The sequence below is a fragment of the Eubalaena glacialis genome, chromosome 4, assembly GCF_028564815.1.
Source record: "Eubalaena glacialis isolate mEubGla1 chromosome 4, mEubGla1.1.hap2.+ XY, whole genome shotgun sequence".
Lineage (NCBI taxonomy): Eukaryota > Metazoa > Chordata > Mammalia > Artiodactyla > Balaenidae > Eubalaena > Eubalaena glacialis.
Window position 1 is genome coordinate 111,524,464 of NC_083719.1, and position 15,422 is coordinate 111,539,885.

General features: G+C 42.2%; 1 protein-coding gene across 3 annotated transcripts in view; it reads right to left on the minus strand.

Annotated features, from left to right (window-relative positions):
• The window catches only part of FSTL4 (follistatin like 4), a 439,834-nt gene that overhangs the window by 29,274 nt on the left and 395,138 nt on the right, over positions 1 to 15,422 (minus strand). For all 3 annotated transcript variants that reach the window (XM_061188168.1, XM_061188169.1, XM_061188167.1), the window contains exons 9-10: positions 810 to 971; positions 290 to 424 (exon numbers count right to left, since the gene is read on the minus strand). In XM_061188168.1, the coding sequence (XP_061044151.1) occupies positions 290 to 424; positions 810 to 971 (297 nt within the window). The remainder of the gene's footprint in view (positions 1 to 289; positions 425 to 809; positions 972 to 15,422) is intronic.

Sequence of the window (15,422 nt, forward strand, 5' to 3'; positions counted from 1 at the left end):
AGGGACAGAGCAAGTAGGAGGCAGAACTGGGGATATGATATGAGAGCTTCCTTGTGGTCCTGGGTTCTGTCTTCTGTCCAGAGAGTTTCCCTGTCTATGCCTCCAGAGTTGTCTAGGTTTACAGGGAAGGTCTACCCACCTCTGGCCACCCCCTGTCCCCAGCTTTGAGCACAGAAGGATATGAGGTTTACCCCTGTCTCCAGGGGCTCATGATTGGTGGCTGTGGCCCTTGCCACCCAACATCCCCCAACCAGCTCAGTGAGGAGCTCAAAGGCAAGCGTGGACTCACGGGTCTTTCTAGCCGAGTCTTCGATGAAGAGGGAGGAAATATCTTCATCCACGCCCACTTCATTTTTGGCAATGCAGGTATACGCCCCTGTGTCTTCATACCGAACACTGCCGATGTGGAGTTCGCTCCCATTGGCTGTAGAAGGGACAGTGCTCAGGGTGGCCTGTTCAGCTGGGACCTCCATCCTTCCTCCCTTCTCCCTTCCATTGAGAGTGTTGAGGTTAAAAGCACAGCCCCTCGGCAGGGCTGAGGGCATCCAGTACCCTGATATACGCCCAGGAAGGGCTGGAACAGCAGAAATGAACTGCAGGTGACCTGGGACCTGATTGACAGCATCTCATCATTGTGCTCAGAAAGATCTGTGTGAGTCCAGAGGGCAGGGAAACTGGGGGAGATATCTGTTTGTTCCCCAAACGTCTGACTTAGAAACAAATCACTCCTCTCATTTCCATTCCTGGGGAGAGCGTCAGCTTGAACTTGATGGGAATAATGGCACAGAGACACCGAGCGGAGCTCTTACCTAAAAGGGAAAGCTGTTTCGACATCTGGGTTGAGACATCCATGCCATTTTTTAGCCAAGTGATTCTGGGCATAGGAATGCCCTCTGCGTGACATCTCAGGCTAGCTGCCACTCCGGGTTCCTGTGCCTGGGTCTCTGGATAGACACGGATGACGGGTGGCACTGTGGGTGAGAGTTAGTGCTGGTGAGAAAAGGCCTTCACCTGACTCAGGCCTGTGGTCCAACTCTGAGACCCTGCCCAGAGGGCTGAACCAAGAGGCAACGCTGGAGTTCTCTTTGTAACCAGCTTGCAGTCATCCTGCAGCAACTCAAGCCCTAAAAGAAAGGGCTATAAAATGGATTGCCGACAATAAACATGTCAGGCTTTGTACGCTGTAATTCATGGCATTCATCATTATTCTAAATATGATCAGAGAGACATCCAAATATTTAAGGCTGCTCAGCTGCTACACGTAAAGAGCAACAACTGCCAAAATTTATTTCTGAATGAATAAAATTCAGATATATAATTTCTCTTATCGGAAAGCCATTGGACAGGGGCTTAATTTCTTGCAGGAAGTGCTTCACAAAGTACTTATGGGCATTGACTGGCAGGGCTCCTAATTACATCACTGCTCTAGGGAAGACCATTGGTTTTCCAGTGGGTCATTTTTATTTTTCCACTTCTCACCCCCTGGAACATGGGTGAAAGGCAAGTGTGCCCTCCTTGGCTCCTGACTCACCCATGGGTCCTGGCAGTCAAGTTCAGGGCTGGGGATGTGACCAGGTCCACTCATCAGATGAGCAGGGGTAGGCAAGGCATCAGTACCCTCTACCCTCTGGCCTTTCCTACATGGGCTGTCTGTGGGGCAGGAAGGAGTGAGGACTGTCTGGAGGATCTTCCCTCTTACCCCTAGCTCTGGGCCCAGGAAATAAAATAATTATCATTTTCAGTGGAATTGGGGGCTCTTACTTATTCATGCATTTTTCTCTACATACTTCCAAAAAGGGTTTATGAGAGCTTATGTAAAGGCACCTGGATATTAAACTAAACAACAACAATAACAAAAACCACATCATACACCTTTTGGAAAGTTGGGAGATGCATTCTTTGTCTTGAAGCCGACAACTACATTTTCCCAGAGTTATCTGGACACTCCTATTGTCCAATAAAAGAAAGTGACCCAGGGTAACTTCCCTGGTGGTCCAGTGGGTAAAACTCGGCGCTCCCAATGCAGGGGGTCTGGGTTCGATCCCTGGTCGGGGAACTAGATTCCGCACGCATGCTGCAACTAAGAGTTTGCATGCCGCAACTAATAAGTCCACATGCCGCAACTGAGTCCGCGTGCTGCAACTGAAAGATCCCGCATGCCACGACGCAGATCCCGCGTGCTGCAGTGAAGACCCAGCACAGCCTAAATAAATAAATATTTTAAAAAAATAACTTAAAAAAAAAAAAAGAAAGTGACCCAGTATGTTAGGAGAGAGATTTTTCTTGGGACTAGAGGTGGAACAAATTGACGCATATATAGAAGGAAGTGATAATGTTGATCCTAGAATGTGAAGATTTCTAGTGATCTGTGCTTGGGTAGGCTGAGGACAAAAGAAAAATTCTATTACCTTATTGTGAGAAACAGATGCTGTAGGTCCTGTCAAAACCCAGGAGGCTGGTAATAATCTGATCAACTTAGCCTGAGTTTCAAGTCTTTCCTCTGGTTGACCTATGGGGCAAAGTAGGGGGCCGAGGACAAAGCCAAATGGATAGCTGGCAAAGGGCACAAACCCACCTTCAGAGTGGCCAGAGCTGTTTCCATAACATGAGCTCAGAGGCACCCATGACTAACCACACACAGACCAAACAATAATAAAATCTGAGTCATTTCCTTGGTTTCTCTTTGTTTGCAGTTCTGGGGGACAGTCCCAGGGTGTGGGAGAAGGTCCTTGTCACGGGTCTGGCCACTTGGGATGGATGAAGTAAAAGGGGCTCTAGCTAGGGTGTATCTGCAGGACTGCTTAGAACACAGAAGTGGATCTCTCTTCTCTGATTCCCCTTGGTTCAAAGAGGGAAGAAATAGTAATTTATCTAGGAAAACTTCCTGTACCCTGGATTTGGTAAAGAGAGGAATGGGGTTCAAGTTGAAGAGACAGCAGAGTTTTGTTCAAGAGGCTATGATTCAAAAGCACAGAGATAGAGCTGGGGGGCCTAGGAACACTGGACTGGTGGGGAGTTGGAGAAGGAGGTAGAGCAGCCTGGGTTCTAGAATGTGGGAGGCCAGGACCTGGGAGTGAATAACCTTGGGCTCCTGCTAGATCACCATTTATTTATATAAGCCTGCCAAGCAACCACATAGTAAACTTAAAGAAGGTGAGGGAAGAATCAATAGAGATAGAAGCAGAAAGGAATGAATCAATTTGCCAAAAAAGAGTGGAACTGATAAATCTGAGACCTGGATGTTCGTGAAAATGAATAAAACAGCCAAATTTCTGGCAAGTTTGTTTAGTGAAAAAAATAAAGAACACAGAGGAGATTAAAAAATATGGAAATACTTTGTTCAATTATAGGTAATAAACATGAAACTTTCAATGAAATGAATCACTTAAAAGGAAACTTAAAGTATTGACATGGAATCAAGAAGAGAGCATTTAAAACATTTTAAAGCACTACTTTTCAGTTATGCAGTGAATAAGTTCTAGAGATCTGTTATACAATATAGGGCCTATAATCAGCAATATTATGTTGTGCACTTAAACATCTATTAAGAGAGTAGATCTCATGTTAAGTGTTCTCACCACAAAAATGAACAAAAAAGAAAAACAAAGGGACACAAGGAAATTTGTGGAGGTGATGGGTATGTCTGTTACCTTGATTGTGGTGGTGGTATCCTAGGCGTATACATGTACAAATTCATCAAATTGTATAGATTAAATATGTGCAGTTTTTTTGTATATAAATTATACCTCTATAAAGCTGTTTTCTTTTTCTGCTGTCTCAATTATCTTTTATTTGTCGTTTACCTTGAATTACTCTGGTAACCTATTCAGGTTTTTTTTTTTTCTTCAATTCACGGTGTCTCGGCACACCTACGTCACCGGCTCCTTTACAAAGAAAGTCCATGAAGCTGTTTTTAAAAAGGCACTACTAACCCCCAAAGAACCCTGATTAGTTTCATAGGGAAGTTCTTTTGTACATTTCAGGAACAGATAATTCCTAGAGCATACAGCAGAGATGTCCCAAATTTTATCATGAAGCTGTATAACCCGGACACGGAAACCTGCCAAAGAAAGCACAAAATAGATGATTACAGACCTAACTCACTCAGCACTAGATATACCGAAATCCTAAGTAAAATATTAGCAAATCAGGATTCTGGACAAGATGGTGGAGTAGAAGGACTTATGCTCACCTCCTCTCACAAAAACACCAAAATCACAACTAACTGTTGAACATCCATCGACAAAAAAGACTGGAACCTACCAAAAAAGATATTTTACATCCAAAGACAAAGAAGAAGCCACAAAGAGACAGTAGGAAGGGAGCTTTTGTGATATAATCAAATCCCATACCTGCCGGTGGGTGACACACAAACTGGAAAATAATTATATCACAGAGGTTCCCCCACAGGAGTGAGAGTTCTGAGCCCCATGTTAGGCTCCCCATCCTGAGGGTCTGGCATCGGGAGGAGGAACCCCCAGAGCATTTGACTTTGAAGGCCAGTAGGGCTTGAGTGCAGGAGCTCCACAGGACTGGGGGAAACAAAGACTCCACTCTTGGAGGATGCACACAAGATTTCACATGCACTGGGACCCAGCACAAAGCAGTGACTCCATAGGAGCCTGGGCTAGACCTACCTGAGGGTCTTGGAGGGTCCCATGGGGAGGCAGGGGTTGGCTATGGCTCACTGTGGGGGAAAGGACACTGGTGGTGGAGGGCTCAGAATACTGATCAGTGTGAGCTCTCCATTTTGGCAATGAGACCTGGCCCCATCCCACAGCCTACAGACTCCACTGTGGGATGCTTCTGGCCAAACAACCGGCAGGGTGGGAATACAGCCCCACCCATCAGCAGACAGGCTTCCTAAAGTTGTACTGAGCTTACAGCTGCCTCTAAACACAACACTTGACACGGCCCTGCCCAAGAGAGGGAAAAAACCCAGCTCCATCCACCAGAGGGCAGGCAACAGTCCTTCCCACCAGGAAGCCTGCACAAGCAGCAGGACCAAGCTCACCTACCAGGGGGCAGACATCAGAAGCAAGAAGAACTATGATCCTGCAGCCTGTGGAAAGGAGACCACAAACATAGAAATTTAGACAAAATGAGATGGCAGAGGAATATGTCCCAGACAAAGGAACAAGATAAAAACCCAGAAGAACAACTAAGTGAAGTGGAGATAGGCAATCTACCTGAAAAAAAGAATTCAGAGTAATAACAGTAAAGATGATCTAAGATCTCAGAAAAAGAATGGAGGCACAGACTGAGAAGATACAAGAAATGTTTAACAAAGACCTAGAAGAACTAAAGAACAAACAAACAGAGATGAACAATACAATAACTGAAATGAAAAATACACTAGAAGGAATCAATAGCAGAGTAAATAAGGCAGAAGAACGGTAAGTGAGCAGGAAGACAGAATGGTGGAAATCATTACTGTGGGACAGAATAAAGAAAAAAGAATGAAAAGAAATGAGGACAATCTAAGAGACCTCTGGGACAACATTAAATGCACCAACATTCACATTATAGAGGTCCCAGAAGGAGAAGAGAGAGAGAAAGGACCTGAGAAAATATTTGAAGAGATAATAGCTGAAAACATCCCTAACATGGGAAAGGAAACAGTCATCCAAGTCCAGGAAGTGCAGAGAGTCCCAGGCAGGATAAAACCAAGGAATAACACACCAAGACACATAGTAATAAAATTGACAAAAATTAAAGACAAAGAAAAAATATTAAAATCAACGAGGAAAAAGCAACAAATAACATACAAGGGAATTCCCACAAGGTTATCAGCTGATTTTTCAGCAGAAACTCTGCAGGCCAGAAGGGAGTGGCATGATATATTTAAAATGATGAAAGGGAAAAACTTATAGCCAAGAATACTCTACCCAGAAAGGCTCTCATTCAAATTCGACAGAGAAATGAAAACCTATACAAATAAGCAATAGCTAAGAGAATTCAGCACCACCAGCCCAGCTTTGCAACAAATGCTAAAGGAACTTCTGTAGGCTGAAAAGAAAAGGACACACTAGAAACAAGAAATGAGAAAGCTCACCAGTAAAGGCAAACATATAGTAAAGGAAGGAAATCATCTGCACACTAATATGATATCAAAACCAGCAATTGTGAGAAAAGGAGAGTACAAATGCAAGATATTGCAAATGCATTGGAAATTAAGAGACCAACAACTTAAAATAATCTTGTATATGTATAGACTGCTATATCAAAACCTTATGGGAACCACAAACCAAAAATCTACATTAGGTACGTACGAAAAAAAACAAAAAGTAGTCCAAACACAACACTAAAGATAGTCGTCAAATCCCAAGAGAAGAGAACAAAGAGGAAGGGAAGAAAAAAGTCCTTCAAAAAGAAATCCAAAACAATTAACAAAATGGCTCTAAGAACATATATATCGATGATCACCTTAAACATAAATGGATTAAATGCTCTAACCAAAAGACACAGACTGGTTAAATGGATACAAAAACAAGGCCCGTATATATTGCTGCCTACAAAAGACCCACTTCAGATTTAGGGACACATACAAACTGAAAGTGAGGGGATGGAAAAACGTATTCCATGTAAATGGAAAGCAAAAGAAAGCTGGAGTAGCAATACTCATATCAGACAAAATAGACTTTAAAATAAAGACTGTTACAAGAGACAAAGAAGGACACTACATAATGATCGCAAGATCAATTCAAGAAGAATATATAACAATTGTAAATATATATGTACCCAAGAAGGAGCACCCCAATATATAAGGCAAATACTAACAGCCATAAAAGAAGAAATTGACAGTAACACAATAGTAGTGGGGGACTTTAACACCCCACTTTCATCAATGGACAGATCATCCAGACAGAAGATCAATGAGGAAACACAGGCCTTAAATGACACATTAGAACAGATGGACTTAATTGATTTTTACAGAGCATTCCATCCAAAAGCAGCAGAATACACGTTCTTCTCAAGTGCACATGGAACATTCTCCAGGATTGATCACATGCTGGGCCAAGAAGCAAGCCTCAGTAAATTTAAGAAAATTGAAATTATATCAAGCGTCTTTTCCGACCACAATGCTATGAAATTAGAAATCAACTATAAGAAAAAAAACAAAACAAAACAAAGAAACATAAACATGTGGAAGCTAAACAATATGTTACTAAACAATAAACAACCAATGGATCACTGAAGAAATCAAAGAGGAAATAAAAAAATACCTAGAGGCAAATGAAAATGAAAGCACGATGATCCAAAACCTATGGGACATGGCAAAAGCAGTTCCAAGACTGAAGTTTATAGCAATGCAATCTTACCTCAGGAAACAAGAAAAATCCCAATAAACAACCTAACCTTACACCTAAAGCAACTAGAGAAAGAAGAACAAACAAAACCCAAAGTTAGTAGAAGGAAAAAAGTCATAAACATCACAGTAGAAATAAATGAAACAGAGGCAAGGAAAACAATAGAAAAGATCAATGAAACTAAAAGCTGGTTCTTTGAAAAGATAAACAAAACTGATAAACCTTTAGCCAGACTCATCAAGAAAAACAGGGAGAGGGCTCAAATCAATAAAATTAGAAATGAAAAAGGAGAAGTTACAATGGACACAACAGAAATACTAAGGAAGAAATGGACAAATTCTTAGAAAGGTACAATCTCCCAAGACTGAACCAGGAAGAAATAGAAAATATGAACAGACCAATCACAAGTACTGAAATTGAAACTGTGATTAAAAAACTCCCAACAAACAAATGTCCAGGACCAGATGGTTTCACAGGCGAATTCTATCAAACTCTTTAGAGAAGAGTTAACACTTATCTTTCTGAAACTATTCCAAAAAATCACAGAGGAAGGAACACTCCCAAACTCATTCTATGAGGTCACCATCACCCTGTTACCAAAACCAGACAAAGACACCAGAAAACAAAAATTACGGGCCAATATCACTGATCAACATAGACACAAAAATCCTCAACAGAATACTAGCAATCCAAATCCAACAATACATTAAAAGGATCATATACCATGATCAAGTGGGTTTTATCACAGGGATGCAAGGATTTTTCAATGTCCACAAATCAGTATGATACACCACATCAACAAATTAAAGAATAAAAACCACATGATTGTCTCAAGAGATGCAGAAAAAGCTTTTGACAAAATTCAACACCCATTTATGATAAAAACTCTCCATAAAGTGTGCATAGAGGGAGCACACTTCAGCATAATAAAGGCCATATATGACAAACCCACAGCTAACATCATTCTCATCAGTGAAAAGCTAAAAGCATTTCCTCTAAGACCAGGAACATGGGCTTCCCTGGTGGTGCAGTGGTTGAGAATCCGCCTGCCAATGCAGGGGACACGTGTTCGAGCCCTGGTCTGGGAAGATCCCACATGCTGTGGAGCAACTGGGCCCGTGAGCCACAACTACTGAACCTGCGGGTCTGGAGTCTGTGCTCCGCAACAAGAGAGGCTGCGATAGTGAGAGGCCCGCGCACCATGATGAAGTGGCCCCCGTTCGCCGCAACTAGAGAAAGCCCTCGCACAGAAACGAAGGCCCAACACAGCCAAAAATAAATAAATAAATAAATTTATTAAAAAAAAAAAAAGATCAGGAACAGACAAGGATGTCCACTGTCACCACTTTTATTCAACATAGGTGTTGAAGTCCTGGCACGGCAATCAGAGAAGAAAAAGAAATAAAAGGAATTCAAATTAGAAAAGAAGAAGTAAAACTCTCACTGCAGGGACTTCCCTGGTGGTGCAGTGGTTAAGAATCTGCCTGCCAATGCAGGGGACACGGGTTCGAGCCCTGGTCTGGGAAGATCCCACATGCCGCAGAGCAACTAAGCCCGTGCACCACAGCTACTGAGCCTGCGCTCTAGAGCCTGCGAGCCACAACCACTGAAGCCCATGTGCCTAGAGGCCGTGCTCTGCAGCAAGAGAAGCCACCGCAATGAGAAGCCCGCACACCGCAACTAGAGAAAGCCTGCGCGCAGCAACAAAAACCCAACCTAACCAAAAATAAATAAATAAAAACCAGGTCTCTTCTGTCCTGGTTCAGCATTAAAAAAAAAAAAAAAAAAAAAAACTCTCACTGCAGATGACATGATACGATACATACAAAATCCTAAGGATGCTACCAGAAAACTACTAGAGCTCATCAATGAATTTGATAAAGTTGCAGGATGCAAAATTAATACAAAGAAATCTCTTGCATTCCTATAAACGAACAATGAAAGATCAGAAAGAGAAATTAAAGAAACAATCCCATTTACCATTGCATCAAAAAGAATAAAATACCTAGGAATAAACCTACCTAAGGTGACAAAAGACCTGTACTCTGAAAACTATAAGATGCTGATGAAAGAAATCGAAGATGACACAAACAGGTGGAGAGATATACCATGTTCTTGGATTAGAAGAGTCAGTATTGTCAAAATGACTATACTAACCAAGGCAATCTACAGATTCAATGCAATCCCTATCAAATAACCAATGGCATTTTTCACAGAATTAGAACAAAAAAATCTTAAAATTAGTATGGAGACACTAAAGATCCCGAATAGCCAAAGCAATCTTGAGAAAGAAAAATGGAGCTGGAGGAATAAGGCTCCTTGACTTCAGACTACACTACAAAGTTACAGTCATCAAAATAATATGGTACTGGCACAAAAACAGAAGTACAGATCAATGGAACAGGACAGAAAGCCCAGAAATAAACCCATGCACCTATGGTCAATTAGTCTATGACAAAGAAGGAAATACTCTACAATGGAGGAAAGACTGTCTCTTCAATAAATGGTGCTGGGAAAACTAGATAGCTACATATAAAAAGATGAAATTAGAACATTCTTTAACACCATACACAAAAATAAACTCAAAATGGATTAAAGACCTAAATGTAAGACCGGACACTATAAAACTCCTAGAGAAAACATAGGCAGAACACTCTTTGACATAAATTGCAGCCATATCGTTTTCAAGCTGTCTCCTGGAGTAATGGAAATAAAAACAGAAATAAACAAGTGGGACCTAATTAAACTCAAAAGCTTTTGCACAGCAAAGGAAACTATAAACAAAATGAAAAGACAACCCACAGAATGGGAGAAAATATTTGCAAATGACATGATTAACAAGGGATTAATATCCGAAAGTTGCAAACAGCTCATGCAGCTCAATATAAAAAAAACAAACGACCCAATCAAAAATTGGGCAGAAAACCTAAAGACATTTCTCCAAAGAAAAGATACAGATGGCCAAGAGGCACATGAAAAGATGTTCAACATTGTTAATTATTAGAGAAATGCAAACCAAAACTACAATGATATATCACCTCACACCAGTCAGAATGGCCATCATAACAAAGTCTACAAACAATAAATGCTAGAGAGGGTGTGGAGAAAAGGGAACCCTCCTCTACACTGTTGGTGGGAATGTAAATTGGTACAACCACTATAGATAACAGTATGGAGGTTCCTTAAAAAACTAAAAATAGAGCTACCATATGATCCAGCCATCTCACTCCTGGGCATATACCCAGAGAAAAACATGATTTGGAAGGATATGTGCACCCTGATGTTCACTGCAGTGCTGTTTACAATAGCCAAGACATGTAAGCAATGTAAATGTCCATTGACAGATGAATGGTTAAAGAAGATGTGGTACATTTATATAATGGAATATTACTCAGCCATTAAAAAGAATGAAATAATGCCATTTGCAGCAACATGAATGGACCTGGAGATTATCATACTAAGTGAAGCAAGTGAGACAGAGAAAGACAAATATCATATAATATCACTTAAATGAGGAATCTATAAAAATGATACAAATGAACTTATTTACAAAATAGAAACAGTCTCACAGACTTAGAAAACAAATTTATGGTTACCAAAGGGTAAAGGTTGGGGGGAGGGATAAATTGGGAGTCTGGGATTGACATATACGCACTACTATGTATAAAACAGATAATCAACAAGGACCTACTGTATAGCACAGGGAACTCTACACAATTTTCTGTAATAACCTAAATGGGAAAATAATTTGAAAAAGAATAGATACATGTATATGTATAACTGAATCACTTTGCTGTACACCTGAAACTAACACAACACTGTTAATCAAGTATACTCCAATATAAGATAAAAATTAAGAAAAAATTGATGGACCTAGAGATCATCATGCTAAGCGAATAAGTCAGACAGAGAAAGACAAATATCATATGATATCACTTATATGTGGAATCTAAAAAAAAGATACAGATGAACTTATTTGCAAAACAGAAACAGACTCACAGACTTCGAAATGTGGAATCCAAAAGAAAATGATACAAATGAACTTATTTGCAAAACAGAAACAGACTCACAGACTTTGAAAGCAGACCTGTGGTTGCCGGCAGGAGGAAATGTGGGGGGGGGGGAGGAATAAATTAGGAGTTTGGGATTAACATGTACACACTACTATATGTAAAATAGATAATCAACAGGGACCTACTGTATAGCAAGCACAGGGAACTCTACTCCATTTCTGTAATAACCTATATGGGAAAAGAATCTGAAAAAGAATGGATATATGTATATGTGTAACTGAATCACTTAGCTGTACAGCTGAAACTAACACAACATTGTAAATCAACTATACTCCAATATAAAATAAAAATTAAATTAAAAAAACACAAAAAACAAATACCCACATAAAAATATTAGCAAATCAAACCTAGCATGGTATTATTGGGTTGGCCCAAAAGGTTGTTCAGGTTTTTCCATAATATGTTAAAACTGACCGAACTTTTTGGCCAACCCAATAAAAATAAAAAAAACACACAAAAAACAAATACACACATAAAAATATTAGCAAATCAAACCTAGCATGGTATTATTGGGTAAGATGTATTACTTTCCATAAGATGTTACAGAAAAACCTCACGACCTTTTTGGCCAACCCAATAAAAGAACATACTGTGACCAAGTATAATACGTTTCAATGACTAACTATTAGGAAATCTATAATTAATCATATGCAAGTCAAAGGCAGTCAAAAAAGAAAACCCATTTGATTCTCTTGCTAGACACTAAAAGGCCTTTGAAAAAAATTCAAAATCCATTTCTTGAGGGAAAAACCTCAATAAAATAGGAACAGAATAATATTTTCTTTCTACAATGAAGAATATCTCTATAAAAAGTGGGACCAGCACCATTCTTTTCAGAATGGTGAAACATCAAGTGGAGATAAAACAAAAAGGAAAGAGGAAAGGAGGCAATATCAGACTCTCAACATTTTGCTGGATGTTACTGTCAATAGAAGGCAAGAAATGAGAGGGATAAATATTAAAGAGGTGGAGAAAAATGATACTTTACCTGGATATGCTCCAGATAACGAACCAAAAGTGTAAGGTTTAATAAGCGAGTACCATAAGGGGCCAGTACGCAGACAGACAAAATTAATAGCTCACTTATGTACCAGTAGCGACCAGATAGAAAACACAGTGGACCGAAATGAATGAAACTATAACATCTGAAGACGTATAAAAAGACTAGAAAAATTAGAGAGAGATGATCTTGGATAGGAAGACTTACTGTTGTAAAGAAACAAGATTCTCCAAATTATGCCAAACATTTAATCTCATTTCAGTTAAAATCAATTGGTGGGGTCTTGACAAAATAATTCTCAAATTTAGCTAGAAGAAAGAATGTGAAAGAACAGCAGAAGAAATTTTGAAAAACAAGAGTGATGACTGTCATTTTTCCATACCAGATATTACGAAGTATTTCAAGTATTACAATAGCAAATAGGGGGAGGGGGAGAGGCAGGGGGAGAGGGAAAGGCAGTGTGGGGAGGAGAGGGGAGGGCTGAGGCACTTCCCATCTTTGAGTCCAGCAGCACATTAATGGTCTTTATTGAGTTTACAAAGTTCTGTCAACTCAATACTGTGCAGTCAACATTTATTACATCCCAACCAAGTGTCAGGCATTACACACAGAGCAGTGAATAAGATCGACCCAGTCCCTGGCCTCATGAAGCTTTCTGTCAGGGGGAAGATGAGTAACATAACTGCAAGTGTGGTGAGGATTACCAGAAGGGAGCTTTGGGGACATAGGGACACGGGTCTGGGAAGACTTATCAGAATAGAGCGCTTGGATCCACTCCCTCCACCTCACAAAGGAAATACCGACCTTCCTTATGCCTGTGGGGCCTGCCCCTTTATTGATAGTAGGTTTGCCCAGTGAACTGGTGGTTTGGGCACCGGTCTCCTCAGTGAGGTGCCCAGTGGCCAGCACCAGCCTTGAAGACTGGCCTTTGCCTCTGCCCTGCCCTTTGATGGGAATCTGTGGACCCAGGAACCTGTCACACTTGAGTGTGTATCTGCATCCCCTGGCTGGAGCGGGGGCTCTTGTTAAAACAATGCTGGGCCCACCCCACAGTGTCTGATTCCGGAGGTCTTGGTTGGGGCTGGGGGATTTGCTTCTACCTGTCAGGTTCCAGGTGAGATCCTGGGTCAGCCCTGACTTGGAAGCTCTTGCAGACCGATTGAACTGAAATAGGTGGCACTGTTCTACAACAAGACGAAAGCTGACTGAAAGTCAAGGGAGTGGAACCATCCATTCACTTAAAAACAAAGGACTATCTGCTGGGCAAAGACACCTGGGCCTCCAGTGGCAGGGGTTAGAAGACAGCTCACGTATGCTGAGAGAGAGGAAACCCTGGCTGGCCTGGAGGTCTCCAGGAGCCGAAGTCATCCTGGGGGCTACAACCACTCCTCCTCGGACCCCCATCCCTCCATCAGCAGGACTAAAGATGGGCCTCAGAACCCCGCGTCCTCCACCTCCCAGTGGCCCCTGTCCCCAGTCTCCTCGTCTCCAACTGAGGACCATCAGGACCCTTTCGCTCATGCCCTTGATTTGGGATCCTGTCAGTCTTCACAAGAGCCTAAGCCGCTGGGGCATCCATCATCCCCAAAACCTTCTGTTGTGCCTTCTAGAACTCATGTTCTGCCATCAGCAAAATGTCCTCTATCCTTAAACTCCTCTGTGAGTGTTCCTCACCTTCTTGCTCACATGGAAACCTGGTGACACTCCTTCTCTTGCAGCCTTTTAAGTGCATGTGGCTCTCTCTCCCCACACTCCTCCCCCCGCCCCGTCCCCTACCCCACAGGCTGGGAGGTGGGGCAGGTGTTGTCACCGCCAGACCATCCTCCTTCCATTCTCCAGAAAAGGACCCAGTTTTGAGTTTCCTGTCCCGCGAGCCTCATTCCTAGATTCCATCCCCTCACGTCCTGTCCAGGACGTCGCTCTAGCACTTCTCTGTCCCTCCTGCATCAGTCTTCCCCTTTCTACTGGATCTTTCCTATTAGTCCATAAAACGCTTTTAATTTCCATCTTGGAAAAAAAACCCCAAACCTCTTTACCCCAGCTTCTCTCCCCAACTCTGCCCCTTTTTCTTCTTGGAAACACCCTGGAGAGTTGTCCATACTTGGTGGCTCTCACATCTCCTCCCCATCCCCCCGGAGCCAGCTCCACGCAGACCTTTCCCCACCACGTGTGGAAATGGCTCTGCTCTGGACCACAGTGCCCCGCCCCCCCTACACTGACCCTGACCCAATGGCCAGTTTTCTTTCCTCACCTTCCCTGACCTGCCGGTGGCATTCACCACAGCTGATCACTCCTCCTCCTTGGCCCCAGACACCACTTGGCCCCAGACACCATACTCCTAGTTTTCCTGTCTCTGTGGCTTCTTCTCTGCCTTCCTTGCTGCTTTTTCTCATCCCCCAGGCTCTCAGTGCTGTCGTGCTCGGCTGCTGGACATTCTCTATCTGCACTCTTTCAGCATCTACCCTGGTCTATTGACTTTAAATACCAGCCACCCTGTGAGGCATTGGAAATTTATACCTCCAGTCAAACCTCTTCCTTCAACTCCAGACTTAGATACCCCATGGGCTGCACGACATCACACGTTTGTCATGTCCCCACGAGCTCCTGATCTTTCTTCTCCCAGCCTGCTCCTCCACGATCTTCTCCTCTCAGTGAATGGCCTCTACTTTTCCAGGTGCTCAGACCAAGATCCTTTGGAGGCATATTTGACTTTCCCACCAAGTGGACACAAATGTCATCTTTTCAGTACGGCCTTTACTTGCCATCATACCTAAAGCTTCCACCTTTTATCTGAGTCTCCTTATCCCCTCCTGTTTTAAAATTTTCCTCTTTAGTATTTTCCACCCTTTGAATTGCTCCATGAGGACGGGGATTTTGGTCTGTCCACTGCTATGTTTTCAGTGCTCAGCCTGGTGAGTGGCACGGAGAGAACCTCAGTAAATGCTTATTGAATGAATGATGACGACAGTGAAGGATGAGGTGGTGTTGGCAGCAAGGCAGGGCAGAGCGGGGAGAGGGGGTTGGGAGGGAGGATTCTTA